The sequence below is a fragment of the Tursiops truncatus genome, chromosome 1 (genome assembly GCF_011762595.2).
Source record: "Tursiops truncatus isolate mTurTru1 chromosome 1, mTurTru1.mat.Y, whole genome shotgun sequence".
NCBI classification, from domain to species: Eukaryota; Metazoa; Chordata; class Mammalia; order Artiodactyla; family Delphinidae; genus Tursiops; species Tursiops truncatus.
Genome location: NC_047034.1, coordinates 59,588,059 through 59,614,488, shown reverse-complemented (window position 1 = coordinate 59,614,488; position 26,430 = coordinate 59,588,059). Strand labels below are relative to the sequence as shown.

General features: G+C 35.4%; 1 protein-coding gene across 5 annotated transcripts in view; it reads right to left on the bottom strand.

Annotated features, from left to right (window-relative positions):
• Positions 1-26,430, bottom strand: part of NME7 (NME/NM23 family member 7) — a 238,215-nt gene that overhangs the window by 128,318 nt on the left and 83,467 nt on the right. For all 5 annotated transcript variants that reach the window (XM_019952750.3, XM_073804666.1, XM_019952751.3 and 2 more), the window contains exon 8: positions 581-645. In XM_019952750.3, the coding sequence (XP_019808309.1) occupies positions 581-645 (65 nt within the window). The remainder of the gene's footprint in view (positions 1-580; positions 646-26,430) is intronic.

Below are 26,430 nucleotides of genomic sequence, written 5' to 3'. Positions count from 1 at the left end.
ATAGAAATTAATATTGTTTCTTCAGTGAAGGGTTTCCTAGAAATGTGCCAGCAGGGCAATTTTGAATGATTGTGGGCTCCGGAGATCCAGTGGCATGACTGCCAAGAGAGGGGCTGAAATGTGCTAACTCCAAAGAAGATCCTGAGGGAAACTCCAGAAACCAGCAAAGGTCCTGGGAAAAATCTGAATTGACTCTCTTCTTAGTCACAAATCCAGACAACAGAAAATTCATTATAACTACTTAGCTTAATTCTATATTTTGTTTGGAGGAACTAAATGTATTGTTTCAGTCTGCATTTATTTTGCAACTAAAGTTCCAGGAATTACATAAACCTGCTTTATAAGCTTAAATTAGATGTACCATTAGAATATTAGTTCTCTTAGTGAGAGATTATATAGGTAAAGTCAGTTCAAAAATATTTTTTACTGTAAGGTTATCAAGTTCAACAAATATATCTTTTTATTTTTAATGCATTGAGTTCACAAGTACACAGAGAAAATTCAGTGTAAAAAATTTTCAAGCATACTTCAAAAAAAACACAGTTCCTCAGTAAGTTATGACCCATTGCAAACTACCTACCATCTGCATAGCTGAAATTTCAAAACCTGCATCTCGGATAGCCATCAGAATCTTTCCCAGCAGTCCTGAAAATACAGAACAAATGAGTGCAAAAAATATAAAATTTCTAAGGCATTTTAGTTTTAGAGAAATGCAAATTTTCTATATCAAATTACTTTGCTTACATTCTATAGGAAGGAATCACATATTTCTGAGGGAAACTAATAAACCCCTAATACTGTAATCCCATTTGATTCACTTAGTAAAGTGCTTCAGGAATACCAACAATGATCTTGAAGATTATGCAAAAAACTTTTAAGTTACTATTGCCTGTAAGGACCCTGAGGGCTAGTGATGTAAAAATATGAAAATCAAACAATTACAGTAATATTACCAAAAAAAATGAAATGTTCAAGTACCAGATACAGAAGGAGTTCACAGGAGCAGTTCAAAGAAGGAGAAATATCAAATTATAACTGAAGAGGGGAACAGAAGCTTCAAGGGGATATGAGAGCATGAACTGGCCCTTAAAGGCTATAGGTAGATGGCATTATATAGGGACAGAGGTATAAAAAGAGACAAGGCATAATTCTGGGAAAAATGTGAATATGTGTACAGAATAGTAAGAAGTCAAAAAAGAAAAAGATAAAAAAGGAAAAGAGATTTAATCCAAATTGATAAAGGCCTTAGATAGCAACATGAGGAATTTGGTCTTTATCCCACGAATAGCAACATTTATAATGGTGTTTGTAGACTCTGGAGGTCTAGAACTGATTTTTTAGATTCCATTAGTCTTCTATAAAAATCTCCTAAGTTTCTTTTTTTCAAGTGAACTAAAATTCTCTCTCTCTCTCTCTCATACACACACACACACACACACACACACACACACACACACACACACACTCCATATTCTGGATCATCTTGATGTTCACCTAATAACCCCCAAAAAACAAGTAGTATCAGTGCCCGAATGTGCATTTTTATTTACTATCTTACTGCTGCCAAACAGGCTATTTTAATTGTAGCTGGCTGATGAAAAAAAGAAAAAAAAGACAAGGACAGATCTATTTCTTAAATGATGTTTGTACCAAGTGAAGGCCAAATGATACCATAATATGCTGTAGAAACAAAGGTTTCTCAGAAGTTTCAAGAGTAGAATAGGCCCAGTGGTGCAGTGGTTAAGACTTCAAGCTCCCAATGCAGGGGGCCCGGGTTCGATCCCTGGTCAGGGAACCAGATCCCACACGCATGCTGCAACTAAGAGTTTGCATGCCGCAACTAAGGAGCCCACCTGCTGCAACTAAGACCCAGTGCAACCTAATTAATTAATTAATTAATTAAAAAAATAAAAGAGTAGAATAGGCCTGTGCCAAACTCAGAGCACTTAGTACCATATTCATGTTGAGCTTACTGATTACATTTCAGCAAACATCTTTTGTCACATTAATGTTAACTTAAATTTTATCCATTTTATAGTTTTGTTTGTAATGAATTTGTAAACTGTTTTAGTTATACAATTTTATGTGCAAGCGTTTATATTTAGTTGTATATTTAAGTTACATTATAATTAAGATATTTTAATGTCAACACTGGGAATCCATGAGAAAATTTTTCCTTCAAAAGAAACACTGCCAAAAAAAAGAAACACTGCCAAAAGAAATGGATCACTGAAAATGTTGAACAGGAGAATACAGGATAAATACAGTATTTTAGGAAGACTACTAATGTAATAATAATGGGCAAGCTGGTCTGAAGAAAAGAATAAAGGATAGAAAGAATAGCAAAGGCCGTTGAAGTCATCTACTGTGCTGACTAGACTTGGATGGCAGTAGTAGAGAAATAAAGAAGTAATGAATATAAGATATTTCCAAACAAAAAGTAACAAGACTAAAGTAACAAGACTCAAGTGAACATAGAGTGTGAACATGAAGGAATAAAGGTTTTGAGTCTAAGTAACTAGAAGAATGACAGCACTTTTAAGAAGAAAACAAGCTAAGAAACCAAATTAAGAAAAAAGTGAATGATTCTGGACATAGAAACAGAATTTTAGAGCAGAACGCTAATCAGCATTTGAGAAGACAGTATATCCAACGGCAATAAAAATCATCAAGGAATGAATGAATAAACTCCCTATACTACATTGGTAATATGGGGTTGTATTCCAATAGACAGACAGATATAATGAGGCTACAGAAGGTTAGAGCTGAAGTGATGAGAATAGATGACTACTTGTTTGACAAAAAGAAGGGCAAAAGCAAAAAAAGAGTTGGGAGGAATGAGTTTTGAGAAAATATCTACAGTTGGGGACATGTAAAAGGATACTTGCAAAAGAATAAAGAAGGAAAATATTACACTAGTATCAAAAGAAGGAGGAAATTCTTAGAATACAGGGATAGTTAAGAATTAAAGGAGATTAAGCACCTTGGAACTAAGATAAATCCTTTGGCTTAAGCAAGATGGTATGATGATATTAAAGAAAGTCATATCAACAGAGTGTTAGGAAAGAGAAGTTAGATAACCTATTAGTAATCTGTACCAAACACTCAGATGGCATAGGACACAGGAATGTTAACCAAAATTCCAGGTCTTTTATCAATAGGAAAAGTATAGACAAAAGTTAGGAAAGAAGAAAGTAAATTAATTATTGGGGGCTGAGCCCTTTCATATGAAGTTATTCCACTTAATCCTTAAAGCAATACACTAAAACAGGGGCTACCATCCCACCATAAGGTGAGAATATATGAAGATTTGGAGAAGACAAATAACATGCTCAATGTTACAAAATTAGTGGGTCTCCAAATCTCACTGTCTTTCTGCAAGTTTCAATAGAAAAACAGGAACGTGTATATGAAAGCCTGATATGTAAAACTCACTAGACAATATAACCCCCTGAGGCAAGGGCCGTGCTCATTTTAGGACTCATTTTATCTCCAGTGACACTAGCAAAGTGTCTAGCATGTAGTAGGTAGTTAACAAATATTGTTCACTGAATTACAAAGTTAATAAAAGAAATAACCAAAGGAAAAAACAGTCATAGCTCTCTGACTGATCCAAGTCTGAGAAACTCTAAAGCTCTTCAGAGCACAATTAGAAAATACCAGAAAATTGTAAAGGAGTAATTAAAATTAGAGAAGGGAAAAAAATTTTAATTTTTTGGTTTAACAGTTTGAGAGAAAAAGTTCATACTGCCCTCATGCCACATACAAACATTAATCCTAATGAATTCAAGGTAAATGTAAAAGAAATAAAGGCAATTGATTAGAAAAACATATAGGTGATTATACTCATGATATAGGTAGCCTTTTAAAAAGGAAAGAAAAAGGTTGGTTCCTTGATGTAAGCTTCAATTCCAGCTCTGGATAGACTCACCCTCCTCCAATATGCAATCTTTTTTCATATCTTTTCCCATATATTTATTCCTTTCTACTTGGTCCATTTTTCCTCTCACCCTCACCATCAGTCCACCTTCTAAGTCTTTCCTCAGTGTCTTCTGAAGCCCTGAAGTATTTTGAACAGTTACCTTTATGCCCTCAGTCTCAGTTACCCCACCACAATCTCTCTTACTTAGAATTTAATCTTCATTTACCTGCAATCGTAGCAGGTTAAAGGCTTGCCTCCTTTTTCCCCTTGCTATGATTTAAATTTTTGTGTGCCAACCAACTTCATATGTAGCCCAATATGATGGTATTAGGAGGTGGGGCCTTTGGAAGGTGCTCAAGTCATGAGGCTGGAGCCCTCATAAATGAGATCAGTAAAGGCCAAGATTTTAGACGGATTAATAAAACAAGATCCAATTATATGATATCTATAAGAAAGCAAGTTTAAATATGAAGACACAGGTAGGCTGAAAGTAAATGGATGGAAAAATATATACCATGCAAACAATAAGTATGAGAAAGTTGTAATGATTATATTAATTTCAAATAAAGTAGAATTTATGGCAAACAGTATTACACAGATAAATGTCCCAAGAGGCATTGGGAGACAGTACTTTAGACAGAGAGCTAAAAGAAAACGGATATTCATGGCAAAAAGAGCACTGAGCAAAGGTACAGAGAGGTAAAACAACATGGTTCTTTTGATGAGGGGAAATGAGACAGAAGAGATCATAGGAGAGGTGGTAGAAGCCACTGATAGAAGGACTTTTGGACCACAGACGGAGGTTTGAATTTTACCCTATAGGCCAGAAGTTCCCAAAACATTTTGGTCTCATGGACCCCTTAGCTCTTAGAAATTATTAAAGACTCTAAAATACTTTTATGTAAATAGGTTATATTGATAAATATTTGTTGTATTACACAGCAATTTTTAAAATATTAACTTAAATATAACAAAAAATATTTACATTTTAACATAAATACAATTTTTATGAGAAAAATGACTATTTTCCAAAACAATAAAAAAATCAGAGAAGAGAGATATTGTTTTACATTTTTAAAAATCTCTAATGTCTAATTTAATGAAAAGCAGTTGCATTCAACTTTCAACCTGCTGTTATGTGTTGTTTGCTTAAAGTATATTTAGTTGGAAGATGGTGTAGTATTTTAATAGCCTTTAATATAATTGTATATATTCTTCTTCACTTGACAAGTGGTAGTTTCTTAAAAGCTCACTGCAACATATAATTTCAAACTTCTACCAACGACCTTTTTTTTAACCCTGTTGCATTAAAATCCACTGCTCAATCTTGTACTTTGTATAAACCTTTTTTTTTTTTTTTTTTTTTTGCGGTACGCAGGCCTCTCACTGTTGCGACCTCTCCCGTTGCGGAGCACAGGCTCTGGATGCGCAGGCCTAGCAGCCATGGCTCACGGGCCCAGCTGCTCCACGGCACGTGGGATCCTCCCGGACCGGGGCACGAACCCGTGTCCCCTGCATCGGCAGGTGGACTCTCAACCACTGCACCACCAAGGAAGCCCTTGTATAAATCTTTTATCCATGCATGATTTTATAATATCATACACATTGATCATTTGGAAAATATTAGTTCACTGAGTTATGCAGATCTTCCAAATGCTGACTCTCTATTATACCACATCAAAAGAAAAAAAAAATCCCATTTGTTAAATACCACCAACTTCATCAGAATAATCTAAGTATTGGAAAGCTGTTGAGTTCAAGGTGGTGCATACAGTTTTCCAAGTTCCTAACTCTAATTTTTATTTGTAATTTTATCTTCTTTTGGATTTTTTTCTTGGGCAACAACTACTGTCAGTTGTCCTTTCTTTTAAATGATAGGCTTATTTTAAAGAAAATGCCAGCCAAATATCCATATCTGAATGACCATAGTTTGTGAGTCATTCTTTCAAGTAAAAATGGTATTCTATGAAAAAGGCATTTAGTTCAGCTCACAATTCAAACAACTGTACATGTGCTTTTCCTAAAGATAGCATTATATTTCAGTATGTATCAAAAGTGCTTCATGTATACTTCCCACTTCTTCACACAGAATATTAAAAATATTTTGACTTGAGGGTAAAAAATTAATAAAATTAATAATTGTTATTGTTTCATCAAGGACACTCTTAAGTGAAAGTGGCTTTTTTTCTGCAAATGCAAGATGGTTAAAAACACACTACTAGTACAGTCTGCTGCCACTATCCTGCTTTGTTCTAAGACACCAGCAGTTTTACCCACTGTTGCTTCTGCACCATCAGTCCAAATGTCAACATATTTTAAAAGGCAAATAAATTCTTAGTACTTATGCGATTTGATCTCAAGGATGCCTAAAAGAGGTCTTATTTATTATAATAAAGAAAATATTTTACATGATTACATAAGAATCCTGATCTAAAAAAAAAAGAATCCTGATCTAAATATGAAAGTAGTATTTAGCCCTATGCATTAACTAACACAAAGAGAAATGTACAATCTATTTCTATTCTAAACCTATAATCACATTAAACTATGACTTGTGGGATGTAACATTTGAACAGAATAATTCTATTCACAAATAAACCAATAAAAGTTATAGCCCAAGCAGCACTGACATTGTGCCAAGAACAGTCAGACCTGAGTCAAGGATACTGCTTTTTTTATATTCAGTTGGTTATGTGCAGAGGCAGGACAGAGAGGCATTTAAGAAACCTGTTCTGTGTTTAACAGCTTGAAATGACAAAGTGTCAATAACCATAATCCTTTACTTTGTTCTAGACAGAAAATGTTCAGGTGACTGAACAAATGACAATAACTATGTAAATGAAGTAGCAAAAGAAAAAGTAAAATTGCATGCCCCACAGCAAACATGTTCAAAAGGGTCAAACAAAGCAGATGGCTTATTTTATTTGGCTGGTGTTTGCATAGTTAATTTGTTTTTTAATAGTTTGCTTAGAACTCCATGACTGCTACCTAAATGTTTCGAATGTCAAATCACCTCTCCATCTCCACTCATTCACATACTCAGTTCATATCCTGATACCTTTTACCTGAATTGTTCTAAAGCCTTTTTAATAAGTGTCCACCCTGTATCCAATCATCAATATCAGACATCTATTACTTTGTCTTTCTAAAACCTCTTGCTTCTCCTGGAATTGGGAGCCCTCATTCTCTTTTAGGAAAACTAAACCATTTGACTGGAAAGGGAGTTGCCATCTTCTTACGTGACCCTATAACCATGGGCCTCAGCCAATGGTCAAAAGGTGGACACCAGACCTAAACAAGGTCAATCAGAGCACTCTGCTCCCTGGGCAAAATAATTCACCCAGGAATTGGCCTAGAATTGGCACAAGCCAATCAGAGTCCTTCCCTGGAATTTTTTTTAGCTAGAACAGGGGGAAAAAAAAAAGTTCTTTCCAGTGTGTTTCTAAGTATATGAGTCTTGCATTGCTGGAAACCCAACCTCTCTCTCGAGGTGCTGTTAAAAGCTAATCTGCAAGCATGAAATTGATAGTCAAGAGAAGCACATATGAAAGCCATAGAGAACAAGGATGTTGAACAAGTCTCCCTAAGCCTAGCTCGACCCCTATTCTTCTTCCAGCCCTAAAATGAGACAAATAGGGAATTCAAGTTGGGTTTCAACCAGTTGTACCAACAGTGTCCTCATTAAGCCCCCATTTTTATGTAGGATTTTTTATATAGGAGGTGACACATTGTACCCCGAGAAAGAAAGGTTGTAGAAGAAAGGGTGGAGAAAGAAGAAACAGTACATTTTGAAAGCTGTGGTATTCTTATGGGTGTTGATTCTGACAAAAGAATTACAATCAGCAAATATCCCAGAAAAAAATCCTATGAATAGCCAAATAATCAAAAACTGGGATTAGAAGATCCCTCTTTCTGTCTATAAAGTTCATAAAGTGATCATGGTTGGAGAGTGGAAGAAAAGTAACTGACAATAAAATATTCAGGTACATTGAAGTTCAAACAGTATTTTTAGAAATAGCAGACTTAACAGTTTAAATAAAAATAGACTTGCACCAAATAATGGAAACAAAATTGCAAGGCAATCGAATGAAACAGGCACTTTAACACTCACTGGTATCAATAAGATAAAAAGGACAGTCAAGGTTTTCCTAACATAACATGGTTTGCACCACTTGGAAGAAAACAAATGGGCACCAGGCTTATATGCTCCAGGATATCCAGGTACCACATAAGGTACCCTGGGTCACCCAAGCGGGTATAATGAGGTGCTAATATCATGTCTAAGGCTTTTTTAGGTATGAATGCAGCCACATTATTAGAGTCTTGAGGATTGGGAAAAGCTTCTCCCAAGAGTTACTGTGAAAATCTGGCTTGAATTTAAAATGGAAATAAAAATGGATTTTTTTCCAGTTTTAAATAAATACATAAATTGAAGTACAGTATATATTTTTGAGAATCCATTTTTTGCTCCCTCTGACCTGTATCTGGTCAGGGTAAATGAATCAATGTTAACAGATCTGCCTTGATTTGGCTCTGTTACCTATCGTCATCCCTGCAAAGAAGGCCACTTAGACTGAAAGGCAGCCCTTATGAGTTGAAATAGGATTATATTGCTCATAATAACCTTGAGTTGAAAACAAGTTGTTCTCTCTTTCTTTACAGCTGCCAAAGAGGAGTAAAACCTCCCACAGTGTGGCACAGAGAGGAAGACCATCAACAATGACTACATATGAGATATTTGGCCAGGGACCAAGTGTGTCAATTTACTCTCCAGGCCACAGATGTAAGGGCTGGTAAATAATCCAGTCTGAAGAGACTCCTCCTTTGCCTATCTCAGCCTAACCTCTCTATGGTCTCAGTTTCTTTCCTTGTCTATAAAAGATGGTAATACCTACCTCATAGAAGTTTTATGAGGATGTAATGTGTCTGTATATGTAAAATTCTTAGAACAGTCAGGGGCATACAACGGCACTATTAGCTAATGACAGCAGCAGTAGAGTAGTACTAGAGCCAAGAATAGCCTGAGTTAGGATGCATAGCTTTGCTTATAGAATGAGCACGAATTTAATTTTTAGCCGTACTGTTAAAATGCAAGCATTTTATATGTCTCGTTTCAAAGAGAATACTGTGTAACCGGTACACCACAAGGAGGCTAATGCTAGTGCCCAGGTCACACCAAATGAGATGGCTGCAATGACTGATGAGAAGCAGATAACAGGGTCAGGGCAATACCCAGCTACAGGCACAACAGGGCCTGGCAAACCCACCGGTTCTCAGGAGAAGGAAAGCCACTGTTGTCTAAGCCAGCAGTGCCTGGCAAACATTGCGATACAAGCTAGGGGAAGCAGAGCAAGAAAAGAAGGAAGAAGGGGGTCCTTACACAGCACTTGACAAAATAAGGCCTCTCTCTCCCACTACGAACCCCTAGAAATATTTGAGGTGCACTTTGTAGAGCACTCGAGCCCTGTCTTAGATGAGCGTGTGCATCAGTGAAACAATTTCTGTAGGTTCATAAGGAATATGTAAAACTTTAAGCAGAATTTGAAACATAAAGTTTGCCTGTAAAAACCCCTCCAAGGGGAAAAATGACAAGATAACACTTTATATTATATATTACATCAAATTTTTGAAATAGGGACTTCCCTGGTGGTCCAGTGGTTGAGAATCTGCCTGGCAATGCAGGGGACACGGGTTCAAGCCCTGGTCCGGGAAGATCCCACATGCTGCGGAGCAACTAAGCCCATGTACCACAACTACTGAGCCTGCGCTCTGGAGCCCACAAGCCACAACTACTGAGACTGCGTGCCACAACTACTGAAGCCTGGGCACCTAGAGCCCCTGCTCCACAACAAGAGAAGCCACCACAATGAGACGCCGCGTACTGCAACAAAGAGTAGCCCCCGCTCGCTGCAACTAGAGAAAGCCCACGCACAGCAATGAAGACCCAATGCAGCCAAAAATAAATAAATTTATTTTTTAAAAAAATATAATGTAGCAGGTATTCTCATAGACATGCAGCTGTGGAAATATTTGTTATCCTCTTTCTGGAGGATAAATTGGGATATATTAAAAACTTTAAAATGTTTTTATTTGATGTAAGAATTTCTTGAAATTATTCTAAGGATAACTTAGGTGTTCACAAGGATTTATATAGGAAAATGTTAACTGCAGAATTATTAATAATAAAATTTTTAATTATAAATAATAAAACAACAAAAAGATAAAGAAAAGTATATTCCTATAACTGACTATTATTCAGACTTTAAAATTATGTTTTCATAGATTATCTAATTATGCAGAAAAAATTCAAAATACAATGTTAGGTTTAAAAAGTGCAATATAAATTTATATAAATAGGATAATTCCAATTCATTTTATAAAACTAGTATTACCTTAATATCCAAATCAGAGTACAAAAATAAAACACACATCAATAACCCTCATGAATACAGATGCAAAGTCCTTAACAAAATATTAGCAAATAGAACTCAGCAATATATAAAAAGAACTATAGTTCTTTTGGACAACAAGTATTATACCAATGTCATCTGCTATATTAAAAGGCTAAGGAAGAAAAATCACACAATCATATCAATTGATGCAGAAAAAACATTCAAAATAATTTAACACCCATTCATGATCAAAACTCTTAGAAGAAAACAGGAATAGATGGGAACTTCCTGAACTTCATAAAAAGCATCTACAAAAACAAAAACAAAACAACAACAATAAAACCACTACAGCTAACATTATGCCTAACAATGAAAGACAAGAATGTCCATTCTCATTGCTCTTATTTAATACAGTGCTGGAAGTTCAAGCTCCTGCAATAAGGCAAGAAGAAGAGAAGGTGAGAGGAAGGGAAGGGAGGAAAGGGGAGGAGATGGGAGGGGAGAGGGGAAGGAAAGGGAAAGGAAAATGGGAAGGGAAGGGGCAAGCAGATCAGAATGGAAGAAATATAAATCTCTTCATTTGCATATGACATAATTATCTAAAAAAAGAAAATAAACTATAAAAAATATTCTAGAACTAATGACAGATTTCAGCAAGGTTGCAGGACATAAGATAAACATACAACAATCAATTAATTATCTATATATTAGAAATAAATAAGTGGACACTGAAATTAAAAGTATAATACCATTTATAAATAGCTCAAAAAGAAAAAAATTACTAGGTGTTAATCTAACAGAACTTGCACAGGACTTGTATATGAAAACTACAAAATGCTGGATGGAAGACCTAAATAAATGGAGAGTCATATAGTATCCATGATTTGGAAATTAACATAGTACAGATGTCAGTTGTCCTCAAATTGATAAATGGGTTTGGCACAATTCCTATCAAAATCCCAGCAAGATATTTTGTAAATACAGACAAGATTTTCTTTTTTCTTTTTTTTTTGGCCGTGCTGCATGGCTTGTGGGATCTCAGTTCCCCGACCCTGAACTGAACCCAGGCCCCTGCAGTGAAAGCCCAGAATCCTAACCACTAGGTCACCAGGGAACTCCCTAGACAAGATTATTTTAATATTACAAGGAAAAATAAAGGAACTAGAATAACAAACAATTTCCAAAAAAAGGTAGGAAAAGTCAATCTACCCAATTTCCTGACATATTAGGTAGCTATAGTAATCAAGACTGTGTAGTACTGGCAGAGTGGCACACACATAGATCAATGGAGCAGAAGAGAAAACCAAAAATGAATATGCCCTGCTGATTTTTGATAAAGGTACAAGAGCAATTCAGTGAAAGAGAGATAGCCTTTCCAATAAACCCAGTGACATGGCCGTACAAGGAAAGTTAGGAAATACAGTCTCTGACAGGACAGTCACTTATCAGAAACAAGCCTTCACTGTAGAAGAACAAATTTAGGAAGAACAGCTAGTTTTCTCTCTCGTGTGTATTGTACATGCTAGTCATATTATTCCTGCAATCCTCAGAACAGCCCTATGAAGAAAGTACTATTACAATGTTCATTTTATAGATGTTTACTTTCTCTACTAAAAGGTTAAAACAACATGCCCAAATAGCTAGTAAGTAACAGAACTGAATTTTAAACACAGTTGTGCTTGCCCCCGATGATCTGAGATTGTTAGATTACAATAAAATAGGCAAAATATTTAATTGGTTTGTATAGATCATTCAATTAAATAATTCATGTATATTAAAGAGTTCAGAACATACCACCCCAAAATATGTTGCTCTGGTATACTATTTTGACTTAAGGCAGTGTATACAAGAAAAACACTGACCTTCCTTCCTTTTCTTAAAAGTGAGATAAAATTCCCATAAGAAAGTTGTCCTCCCTATGCCAGAAGGAAAGCAACATTCTCATCACTAAAGATAAGAAGTTGAGATCAAGAGAATTCTATACAAACAGACCTTGTTAAAATAATTCTTATCTTCCTTTAATCTCCCCACATAGTTTAGTCACTTCTCCACAATAGGCACTATTGTCTCTCTTTTTTTTTCAACCTAATACAAAAGCAAGTAGGTTTTCTCTATTTCTTTGGGTCTTCATTTCCTTACGAAGGAAAACTAGTATTAAAAACTTGTATTACATAAATTTGTATGCTTTTCTCCTGTTGATCTATCTGTCTCATGTCAATTTAATTCTCATGCCCAGCCAAAAAAACTAAGAGGGTAAGAGTTTGCCTCTCCTACAATATACAAAAAAAACATTTATTTATGTGTGCTACTTATATTTTTTGATCTTCTGAATATATAATGTAAAACCAGTAACAGAAGAATATAGAATTTTTATCTAGTAAATTTTGGATTGTTCAGAAGATCATCACCCAACTTATTGATTTTTCAATTTAAGGTTTCCTTCCTTCTTACCATTTTGAAGCTTAACAAATTTGAAGGAAAAAAGACAGGAAACAATTGATCATTTTACTATTTGTTTGTAGTTCTAGAAAACTGTTTTATAGAGAGAAAATAGTTAAGAGCAAAGTTAAGTTGTTAACAAGGTAAATGGACAATATTCTTCAAAATTATGACAAAATTGGTTTTCACGTTTAATAATCTAGTAGTTTCAATTTTGCCATCAAAAAATATTTTCTGTAGAAATAACTTATTCTGATGTTAAGGTCTTTCCTGGAGTTGTGATATCTTCCCTTGATATTATAATCTCTATACTCTACAGTAAACTGTACACTTGAAAGCAACCTTGCAGCCAATGAACCCACCCTTATACTGTGGAAAAGCCTGAAAAACACCTTTACTATGAATGTTAAACTTACTCCTTGCAATAATAAGGTATAAACATCCAAAAACAAGACCTTATTCAAAGAAATGAGTGCCCATGAAAAGGACATTTTGGTGAGCAAAACAACTTACAAAACTCAACATTAAAGAAGCAGCCAGTGTAGGAGTGTTCCCTTTTCTCCACACCCTCTCCAGCATTTAATGTTTGTAGATTTTTTGATGATGGCGTTCTGACTGGTGAGAGGTGATATTGATGGGAATGTAAATTGGTACAGTCACTATGGAGAACAGTATGGAGGTTCCTTAAAAAACTAAAAATAGAGCTACCATATGATCCAGCAATCCCACTCCTGGGCATATACCTGGAGAAAACCATAATTCAAAAAGATACACGCACCCCAATGTTCATTGCAGCACTATTTACAATAGCCAAGACATGGACTATGTCCATCAACAGAGGAATGGATAAAGAAGATGTGGTACATATATAATAAAATAATGCCATTTGCAGCAACATGGATGGACCTAGAGATTGTCAGAGAAGTCAGAGAAAGACAAATATCATATGATATCACTTATATGTGGAATCTTAAAAAATGGTACAAATGAACTTATGTACAAAACAGAAATTGAGTCACAGATGTAGAAAACAAACTAATGGTTATCAAGGGGGAAAGAGGGGAGACATAAATTGGGAGACTGGGATTGACATATACACACCACTATATATAAAAGATAACTAATGAGAACCTACTGTATAACACAGGGAACTTTATTTGGCTCTCTGCAGTGACCTATATGGGAATGGAGTCTAGAAGAAAGTGGATATATGTATATGTATGGCTGATTCACTTTGCTGTACACCTGAAACTAACACAACATTGTAAATCAACTGTACTCCAATTAAAAAAGAAAAAGCAGCCAGTCTGTTGTACAAGACAACTCATCACAACCTGGATGATACGCTCCACAATACTGATACTAAATAGGGGTGGGTGAGATAAAAAAATGGCGGATTAAGAAGTGTCAAAAAGAAATCTTGCATTTTACTTTGGTAGGATCTGTGAAAGAAAAGTTTTAATCTTGATACAGCCAAGAATGCATGAACTATACATAAACAGATGTTGTGTTTAATATTAATAACCAACTTAAATCAAATTGGAGAAATCTGATTTCTTTTAAAATTTAAATCTAATGAAATAAAAGACATTTTAACTAAAAAATAGGGCTGGTGTGTCATTAAAATGTAATTAGTGTAAAGCCAAGTTAAAGCTAGAGATTATAAGAGTTTAAGAGTTTAATGTTCAATGCCAAAATACAAAAGAAATCACAAACATTACTGAATTCAACAGAAGGAATTTAGTACTAATCCTAGCAAACATGCATAACAAATCAATTTAGGCATAAAAGCCAGGTGGAAAAGCTTTCTGTTTCCTAGACAGCAATATGTTACTAGGCAATACCACTTCACTGACAATCTTCCAGTAATTTTTAATCCGATGAAAAGATAAACCCACAGATCAGTTTGGCTTCAAATGTCCGTTACGATTTTTTGCTGGCTAGTAAGCAAAAATATTGTAGAATCACATTAAATCAATTGCAGATGAGAGTTTGGATTCAGCAGAATTGTTAAACTGAGAGCTAGTAAGGCACTTAAGTCTTAAAGGATCTCAAATTAATTCATTAGCTGATCATAATTTATTCCAGTAGCAAGTAGGCTTATAAAATATAGACCTAATTCATCTAATAGCATTGCTGATTCTGCACTTGCACCACACACCCAGATCTAAAATGCACATTTTCCTTACCAATGTCCTAACAACCACAATCTGTAATTCCTTACAAAGCAATAAAAAGAGTAACCAATATAGCTTTACAGATGTACCCACAATATGGTAACTTGGTATATTAAAATTCATCATAACGTAATTAAGTGAGTAGAAAATAGTAAAGGCAGGCTCCACACCAATGCAGGAGCAACAGAGAAGACCCACAGCATCTAAAATCTCCAGGAAAAGGCCATCAATAACCCCTCCTTACTGGGAAGACAAGGATGGGCTCAGCATAGCAAAGGAAGCCAAGAACAGCTAGCATGGCTGAAATAAGAGCACAATTTTAAAACAAGCACAGTCCAGGAAAAACATAATAGGGTACCAGGATGACAAGGGAGAAAGTGAAAATTTAGTACTAGGCAAATAGGTCATCAGAAGCCCAAAGTTAATGCCAGGTTACCATGGAAAACAAGTTAATCACACAATCACAAAGCAATGTTACGTTTTTACAGCACAGGATACTGCCAACTTCTAGGTAGGGGGAGATCCTTCCTAATTTTAAAATAGGCCAGCCCCTCTTCTGGAGGGTGGAGTAAGCACAAGTCCCACTGGAAGTTGACTTCATGTTTGCAGGAGATTTTCATGAATTATACAAGTGCTATACATGTTATAACTCATCAATGGAAATCTGTTAGTTTTATAGGGAAGCACAGTGAAAAAGACTGAAAAAGTAAACCAAAACCATGGATCCATAAACTCTAACATGAACAAAACAAAGTAAATCTTTTCCCTTTCTTAAAATTAGTTCTGTTGTTTTGTATCTTTTTTTTAAAGACATATAAAGAAAAAGATTCTCAAAGCTTGTCTTTTGCACAATTTTCAAAATTATGAACGTTTATTTTCTTTATTCCAGTTATCCAAAGTCACAGTTAAGGAGATCACAAATTTAGACATCTTACTACAAGAACATGGTTTCTTCTGTTGATTTTAAATGGCTCTGATTTCCTCAGCTGGCAAGACCTACATTGTCACTCACAGGCTTAAAAACAGACGTAATGCCACAACATGGGCCACAAATTTTATATAACTCTTACTCCTCGTCTGCTGGAAGCACATGCTGTATGCACTGGGTATGGGCCTCCATTTTTGTTCTATTTTCCAGCATGTCCTTATGTAGGGGGCAGCTTTGCCATCTAGTGGTTCTCAAAATGTGATCCCTGCATAAGCAGCATTGTCCTGACCTGGGAACTTATTAGAAATGCAGACGTACCGAGTCAGACACTCTGAAAGTATAGCCCAGGAACGTGTATTTTAACAATCCAGACCCAGTGATATGGATGCTCACTAAAGTTCGAGAACCATGACTGGGAGCAAGATCTCTGAGGACAAGAGAATTTCACAATAACCATTCTCCTGGCCATGAACAAGGGGAATGTTATCTGAAAAGCTTATGATTTTAATTTTCAGTCCAATTCTTCCTTAATCCTTCTACTCCAAACCTGCATCATCTTAAAAAGGAAGTCATAAAGGTATTAAATTCTCAAGTTTTGACTTTTTGGTCTTAATTTCCCCTACCCTCTCTCACATAATTTTTAAGAGCATTCCTCATTAGAAAACATGCAAAATGGAAGTAAAAGGGTATATGGTGAAAGTAAATCTCCCTCCCATCCCAGAATCTCAGTCTTTCTTCTTAGGGGAAATCACTGTCAGTAATTTCTTATATATTCTTCTAGAAATATTCAACATATGTACAAATATATGGATATGGCCTTTTTGTTTTTAAGGAAATAAGAACATACTATACCATCTATTCTATGCCTTGCCCAATTTCTAAATATTTACTGTAAAATGTATATGTTTTATGGTAAAATATATAACAGATATGCTCAGTTTTATAATATTAAAGTGAACATATATGGTAACCTCCACTCAGGTCAAAAAAAAAAAAAATCAGAACACTGCCAGGACCCTAGAAGCCCTCTGTGTGTGCCTCTCCAATCATCACCCTCTCTCCTCTCAAAGACTACCTGACTTTGGAATAACCTTTTCCATGTATTTCTTTTTTCTTTACTACCTACATATGCATTCTTGAAAAACATAGTTGACTTTTGCCTATATTTAAACTTATGAATAGCATCATATGGCTTCTAACTTTCTATGTCTTATTTTGTTCAACTTCAAGATGTGAAATTCATCCATATTGTTGTGTTCAGCTGTTTGACAGAGAAGGAAGAACATGCCACATTGTAAACAGAATCTCTGAATGGTAGAAGTGATTTTTAAAACAAACATTTTTCTGTTTTCCTATATTTTATGTAACGCATATTACTTCTGTTAATACAAGAGAAATTCCAATAAACGTTACTAAGACAAATTCCCGGCTAAAACTCAGCATGACCCACCTCTGTATCTCTTTGATGTCTATTCCTTAAAAGGAGCATTCTGGTATTTTCAATGCCTAAAGAACACAGTTCCTAAAGAAAACATTCAACTTTAATTACATATCAATGTAAGATCTTAGAGTGATGACTTTTCCTAAAGATCTCAAATTGGTTTTATATATATTACCCAATTTATCCTCACGCTATAGTTGTTAAGAATTTAAGGCATGTGTTTTGAATCACATTAACTAATAGGTTAAATGAAAACTATCATCATACAAAGCCAAACACCATAAAACTCATACTGGAAATTTCATCTTCTTTTTTTTTTTTTTTTTTTTTTGCTGTATGCGGGCCTCTCACTGTTGTGGCCTCTCCCGTTGGGGAGCACAGGCTCCAAACGCACAGGCCCAGTGGCCATGGCTCACGGGCCCAGCCCCTCTGCAGCATGCGGGATCTTCCCAGACCAGGGCACGAACCCGTGTCCCCCGCATCGGCAGGCAGACTCTCAACCACTGTGCCACCAGGGAAGCCCCTGGAAATTTCATCTTCTGACTCAGCCTAATGCGTAAGTAAGATTTGGCTTAAAGTTTGCCTGCCCTCAAATCCAGGATACTCTAAAGAATAAAAATAAAGAGTAGAGAATCTGGGCATAAATCAATACCAAAAATCTCAAGATACACTTCAAGCACATCTGAGCTCTCTCCAATCTGTTTAAACTAAAATCCTTAATTTTATATATAAAACTGAACCACTTTGCTGTACACCAGAAACTAACACAACACTGTAAGTCAACTGTACTTCAATAATGAAAAAACATCCTTAAGATTATCCTGAAGAGACATTGCAAACCAGTCCTTTGATAACTAAGCTATTCCATGATGACCACCATGAAAATGGCTGTGGAGAAATAACTTCCCACTTGGCACACACAAGCCACCGTACACAGAGGTATAGTCGATGTAAGGTGGTAATAGGTTACAAATGAACTAACCACCAAAACAAGCAAGACCTTTGAACCACAGACTTTCTAGAGTAGGAAAGATGTGCGAATATGTAGAAAAGCAGGGTACCACTTATTAAACAACTCAAAAAGTAATTACAGCGATCATGTGCCTTCAGCATTTTTTCATAAGTATCTACTGCTCCCGTCTTTTAACATGTCATTTGCAAACCCAAGCTTTCCACCTTTGTAAGGTGCCATCTTTTCATTAGATATGTGCCTTTTTTCTTCCTCATGAGAATCAACTGTAATCATATTGTCAGAATTTCAGCATTTATAATCCATCATGTAACATGAATCATCTTTCAAAGTCTTACCACACGAGATCATGTGGCTTTTCATTTTTAAAATATTTCCTGATGAAGTAACACGATGTGGCCTGAATCCCTGGACCCCAGCTCCACAGAGATGGGTCCAGCTCCTGGGCTGGAGGAAGGAATCAGCTGGAAGAGCAGAACCACAGCCTAGTGGAAGCAAGTCCTGTCTTCCTTCTGTCGTTGTGCAATTACATGGGCATTTTTGCAGAGGAGGAGTTAGGAGGAAATACATAAACCAGTACCAGAGATTCCTCCAAGGCAGAAGAATGGGAACACACTGTCTTTGCAAACTCTTTGAGACAGGTTTTCCTCAAGTCTAGACCATTTCTAGCTATGCTCAGCATTAGTTATGACATCTACAATGACATGGCCCTCTAACAGTCATATATGTGAAAAATAAGCAAGGGGAGTGGTATTTTGTCATCCAAGTTCTGCATTTAACCTTGAATTGATCCTGTTCCTCCCCAAAGACTCTGTGCATATCTAGAATCTAACAGGTCAACAGATCAATATCTCAAAGGCAAATGTGTCAAGTTGCTTCAATAACATCATTCCCTGAAAGGTGACTCCTGAATCCTAATATACAAAAAAGTTGGAAAAAAGGAATGGGAAAATGAAGTTTCCAACTTATTTTCAAATAAAATAATTCTCCTGCCAATAAACATCATCCCTCAAGTAATATACATACAGGATGTCCCACAAGTCTTAGTGCAGTAACTTAGAAGTATAAATGCTCCAAATGTATAATAAAATATGATTTGAAAGTTAATTATATAAATTTCTTTCTAAAATACTTAGCAAAACATGAACTTTATGATTCAAAATACAAAAAATGGAATAACTATAAAAGAAATTTAAATTAATTTTGTAAATGATATTTATTAAGTTTGTTGCATTTATAGTCCTAAAGTTTACAACTACACTAAGACTTCTGAGAGATCTTAGAAGTCACCTTCCTTAATGTTACACTTCTTCTAGCGCTCTTTCAATGAAAATGGGTTTCATTCTAATCTCACTAGAGAGAAATGTCAATCTAAGGACTGCCTAGCCACAGATAAACTTTTCTGTTATTTTTGTTAAACAGCTCTTAAATAGAAATAAACAAGTATTTGAGATGCTACTTTGGTAAAGCAGAGTGCCCTGGATACCCAAATTTTCCATCACTCCAAGAAATTCTCACCAACCTGAAATGTAGCACAGGGAACTACCCCTGTAGAGTCATACGAATAATTGAAACCCAAAAGGTGACTCTTCCTTAACCTTCCCCATGGTTGCTATTAACGTGCCACAGAGAACAAGCTAGGAATCTTCCACTTGGTATAAAATTTCCTAAGGCCAGCCTCTGATAAAGGCAGATCACCAGAGGAAATGCAGGGTGTTCCCTGTCCACAAAATTTCTAATAAATGGTTCTCAAACTGGACATTAGGTGTTCATCAGGACAACCTGGGGAGACTATTTAAATGCTTATTTCTGGGCTCTAGTCCAGACTTATTAAACTAAGTTCTGAAGTTAGGGCCCAGACATATGCATTTTAAAAGTCCCCCAAGTGGTTCTGGTGCACACTAAAGTTTGAGAAGCACCGTCTAGCATACAATTACACACCACCACTGATTTGGGTTTGAGTACCACATTCCTACCGTGTTAAGGTCTTAGGATGCTTTATACCACTTGAGGGAAACTGCTACAGTGGCGGTCCCCAGTCAATCATGATCCCTGGTATTCATGCCTTTGTGTAATTCCTCTCATAATGATTTGGCCACATGACTAGACTTAGCCATTGGGACATTAAGGCATGATGCAAGCAGAGGCTTGATTAGCACTTGCACAATGAAGATTGTCTTGGAATGCTCCTTTTGGAAGCCAGCAACCATGCCATAAAGAAGCTTAGGATAGACTACTGAATGGTGAGATGCCATGTGGAAAAAGTCTCCGAAGGATGAGAAACTATCTTGTACATTTCAGTTCCAGCACAGCTCCCAGCTGAATGAAGCCACCCAAGTGACCCCAGGTATACCACAGGAGAATTCCCAACTGAGCCCAGGTAATACACAGAATTGTGAGAAACCATTTTTAAGGAACTAAGTTTGGTGATGGTTGTTATAAAGCAATAGATAACTAAGACACAACTACTTCAGGTTTTTTAAAAATGTGTCATGTGATATAATCTCTAAAACTGCTACTGTTAATAGCTAACACTTTATTGCATACTTACTATGCAAATTATTCCAAGTGCATCACATGTATTAACTTATTTATGACGTAGGTTCTGTCACCTCCATTTTGCAGATCAAAAAAATGAAGCTTTAGGAGGTCAAGAAATGTCTTCAAGGCCACATAGTTAGTGTCAAGCCATAGAATTATAACAGTCATTCCAAACATTATATCCTATGATCATCCTTGCCAGGTACTGTAGGATTTTCACTGAACTCTCTGCCATTCTTTATCTATATTCTTATTTCTTCTAATTCAGACATTTGAGTATAGATAGATCTTTTGCTTGTACTACACTTCACTAGGCTCTGAAGAGAGCCTACGATTCCTGATGCACACATCACAGTTGCTAGGTGCTAGTGCTTTGGCTGCCTAGCAACAGATGTTTCTTTATTCCAGTCAGGTGTGAAGAGCAAGCCCTGTCTTCCAACAATAAACGACACAGTGATTTCTCATTGCTTTGTCATTGATTAAAAAAAAAAAAAACAACTATAATCATAAAGGCACACAATTAAGCCTGGAATAAATCTATTCAATCCTCCTGCTTTCACACAGTAACATTCAAACAATCAAAACTACTCATCCTCTAAATGTCTGCAAGGAGACATCAACCAGGACCAAGTTTATCCATTAAGAAGGACTTCTTAACTCTAAGAGTTTTAGACACTGTATTACAGTGCCAGAAATGTACAATTAGAATGTGTGCATTTTATGTTACGTAAATTATACATCAATAAAGTTATTTAAAGTTAAAAAAGAAGGACATTCTCATACCAATAACTTGCAAGATGGGAAAAGAAGATTTCAGTGGCTGCTTAAAGCATTCTAAAGTCTTCGCCTTTGGAAAAATTTGGACAGAGTGCACAAGTTTAAATTTTATTAATAAAATTTAGAGTTAAGTACATATGCTAAAATTTAGGCAGAACCAATTTAAAAATATACACTCTATAACAGAGGTCAGGAAACTTTTTCTGTAAAGGGTCAGACTTTAGGTTTTAGTCTTTTGAAGTTTTACTGTATCTGTCACAACTACTCAACCCTACTACTGTAGCAATAAAAGCAGCCATAGATAATACATAAATGAGTATGGCTGTGTTCCAGTAAAACTTTATTTATGAAACCAGGCAGATGACCCGACTTAGCCCAATGGCTATAGTCTGCTGATCCCCTGATCTAGGACTTTCAAACTAGCAGATAAACAAAAGAGAAAGAGGGCAATAAAGAAAAATTTGTCCATCCAACAGAAGGTGGAAAGGGGTGGGGGTTTAAGAGCAGGGGAAAATAATGAAAAAAAAACTTTAAGAAAGATGAAGAAATCCAAATCAGTTATCACAATAAATGGCAATGGGTTAAATTCAACTATTCTAAGACTACTAGATTGGATTGAAAAAGCAAAATTCCTTAAATAGGAATGAAACAAAATTCAGTCATAGTGATTATAAGATATATATTATAAGCAAAAGGCTTAAAAAAATTGGGAAAAGACATGCCTCCCTTTAAGGTAAACAACAAAAAACAATTACTGGAACTAAAGTGTAAGGAGCAAAAAGATAATCACACACAACAAAGCCTCAGGACATACAAAGCAAAAGCAGTCCAAATTAAAGGGAGAAATGACAAATTCATAATAATAGATAATTTTAATGTGGAAGAATTTAACAAAGTTTTTTTCAGAAGCTGATTATCCAAACAGACAAAAAAAAAAAATTCAGTCTGGACAACAGGTTTGAACCAATAGCTATTTACATGTAAAGGGAGAACGATGCAACAATATCCTTCCTTTCAAACACACAGGAATTTTTTTTTAATGAGCCATGAGTTAAGTCACAAAGGACATCAACAAATTTCAAAGAAATATCCATCATAGAGACCATATTCTCTGACAATGTTCAGACACTAAAGACTCCTAAATAACACATGGGCTAAAAGAAAAATTATGAAGAGTACAAAATATTTTTTAAAGTATGACAATGAAACAAATACTGTTCCTGTAATCAGTTTGTAATCTAGTAGAGGAAAAAGACAATGATCACTCAAAATTTAATATATATTATGCATTGTAGCTATAAATATATATGTACATATATATATATATATATACGCACATACATACTAATTATACAATATATAATAGCAAAGCGTACTAAGGGCTATAAAAGAAAAGCACAGCATGCCAAGAGAACATGTCATTTGGGGTTTTTCTGAGAAAAATTACATTTTGGGGGCTGGGGGAAGGAGGAGGGGATGCACATCCCAGGCAAAGGGAAGAGCATGTAAAAAGGCCCTCAGGAGAGAAGGAACAAGGGGTATTAGAGAACTGAAAGGCAGGCAGCAGTGCTGGAGTGCAGGAGCAAGGGACAGAGTAACCTGAAACAAATGGAAATAAATTGCACCTAGGAAAAGGAGATTCTTGAAATATAAAAATAGGATAAAAGAAACAAGAACTGTTTTAGTCAAATTAAACATCTTTAAAAATATAAAAAGCATTATTCCCATTTAACTGGAAAAGTTCTAAGGAAGTATTCTAAATTTACAATTCTCAATAATTTGTTATTCATCTCTTAACTGCCATTACCTTGTCCAGAACAGCAGTCATTTCTCCAGGTCCCATCTTAAACCATAAGTATGTTAAGATTTTTTAAAGTATTAAAATCACCCTTCATACTTATCAAGAACATCTTTCCACAATCAATTGACCTCAGTATTCATGGAATGGCACAAATAATTCCAGCTGTAGAATCAAACAGCCCTGGATTTCAAGATGTTACCTATCCCTTCTAATTCTTAGATTCCACATCTGTAAAATGGGGTTAATAATCAAATTTGATGATGGGGATTTATAGGGTCTAAGTGATAATGTATGAATGAAGAATGGTATAAACGAAGACAAACTTGGTGCAAATCTCAACTGCACCACTTAAGAGCTGTGTGACTTTGAGCAAGTTACTTAACATCTCACTGCCTAGGTTTCCTCCTCTGTGGCATATGTTTCAAACAGTACCTACCTTTACAGTTTTAAGAATTAAATAATTCATGTAAAGTACTTATCACTCCATAAATAAGAACTGCAATTAGTAATAAAATTTTTTATTGTTGTTCTATACTTAAGAAAAGTACTTTCCAACAGTCTCATTAACAAGATTTGAGACCTTCTTCCACTCTGCCCTCAGTCAAGTCATTGAAACTGACAATCCCAGGGACTCTCATTTTCCTCTAAGGGTTATTGGACATTGGAACATATTAACAGGTAAACTTTCATTATTTCTAAAAAATTTTTTCAGTAGCGTAATGCGCAACTACTTCATTAGGACCATTAAATGTAATCCTTCCTGAAGATTGGGATTCTTTTGTAGAACTAACAGAACTCTTGAGATTCCTTTTAAGTCAATAAATTAGTGATTTCATTTAAAGTTCCCACAACTTGCAAATTCATTAGATATTTTTACTGCCTATAATTCTGCATTTCAAAATGCATGCCAAGTTCCATAAAAAATCAGGGTCTTATATGTAGTTCAATGTACTTGGTGCATCTGTTATAAATTAGCTTCAACTCCTTCAGATAGAATAAAACAATCACAAAACTCCAAAACTGTGACATTCTAAGCAAAACTGGGCCACTCCAAGAATTTTTACTGAAATTGAGTTAGATTTACAATGTTAAATCCAATCTCTTTATTTATAATTAACATACAATCTATATTAGTTTCAGGTGTACAGCAATTCGACCTTATGAAATAATCACCACAATAAAACCAGTTATCATCCGACACCATACAAAGCTGTTACAGTATTACTGACTATATTCCCTACATGTACATTACAACCTCCTGACTTATTTATTTTATAGCTATAAATTTGTACCTTTTAATCCCCTTCACCTATTTTGCCCATACCCCTATGCCCCTCCCCTCTGGTAACCACCAGTTTGTTCTCTGAATCTATGAGTCTGTTTCTCTTTTGTTTATTTGTTTTTTAGATTCTACATGTAAGTCAAATCATATGTAAATCCAATCTCTCTACACCAAAAAATGTCACGGCTCTTCCATAGTATCCCAGAAGCTGAATTACTTGAAGGAAATCCAATACAAAAAAGCTGGGAACTTAACCAATTCAATCCGCCCAAATTCAGGGGGGTTCCACAGGGTGAACTGTCTCTTCTAGGGCTCTTGGCCTACCTAGCATCAAAACTACCATTCAGCGTGGAAATTAACACTCTGAAAGAGGTTCTGAGTAAGAATAGCTCAATTTTTAAAAGTGAGGAACTTGATAAATATGATCTTGCTGAAGATCTAGTCCTGTTTCAGTTAGTGTATCAGAGACCATTCTGGCATTAAATTTACAAACTGGCTAACATTCTAATAAGTAATTTGCTTCCTATTTAGTTAAATGTAAACAGACAACCTCCAAACTGTCTCTATATATCTTTTAAACATCTAAAATTGCTTTGAAATAGCCTCCGTGAAAATAGAAATGTTACAGCCAAAACACAACATTGAGATACAGAATATAACTTTCTTTTATAAGAATTTTCAATACAGTTCCACAGAATAATAGAATATCTGGGTTTAAAGGCTGAGAGGAAACTTTTTAAACCATCGTGACTCATTGTACTGAGGAGGAAACTAAAATCATACAATGCAGTAAAATCGTTTAATGCAGAAATCTGTTATAAGAAAGGAAAATTTCCAACAAAACTTCAGGGTTCTAATACTTCAAAAGGCTAATTTTTTTGGCCATTACAAGCGCAAAAGCAGCTCTCCCAGCTTTGGCTACCACCTCCTGCCCAGTGCCAACCGTAATGGATGATCAGAATAGGTAATTGCTGATAGCTGCTGAATCGACTAGATGGAAGCAATGATCCCACTTCATGGGCTTAAGTTAGACCCAGACTTTAAGAAAAATAAAATATTTTGTTCCTTACACACTAATAGGGATTTTCTTTCTCTCTGTGGATGACGGATTTTGTAGTATTTTAAACTATTGCTTTGTTTCTAAGGAGTCATTCACCTTTAGTTAAAAATTAAAAGATAATGATATTGGTAGTAGTAGTGGTAGTAGTAATAGAGCAGTAATCATAATAGTAATAATGTCTAACACTTATGTAGCACTTAAGTAAGTGCTGGGCACTGCTTAGGACATTAATCTCTACATTTAATCATTTAGTTATCTAACCATTACATTAAGTGCATTTGAACCTTACAATTACCTTGTGAAGAAGGTATACTATTATTCTCATCTTATAGATGAGGAAACATGGTACAAAGAGGTTAAGTAATTTATCCAATATCCTCATGGCTAGTAAGTAGCGGAGCCAGAATACAAACCTACACAGCCTGATTTCAGAGGAAAAATAATTCATTTCATCAATGGAATTAAACTAACTACATATAAATAATACTAAGGACATCAAAAACAAACACATTGCATAATTTTTAAGTTCGAAAAAAAACAGAAAAATTCACCTTGTTTTTCTTCCCTTTTAAAACCTGAGTCCCCAAATGACAAAATATATTTCAATCTACCTATGTAAAAAGACTGCAAATATCCTAGTATATCCTATTATTTTCTTCCACCATCTATTCCACAAACTAAGCTCTTTTTTTCTAGCTCT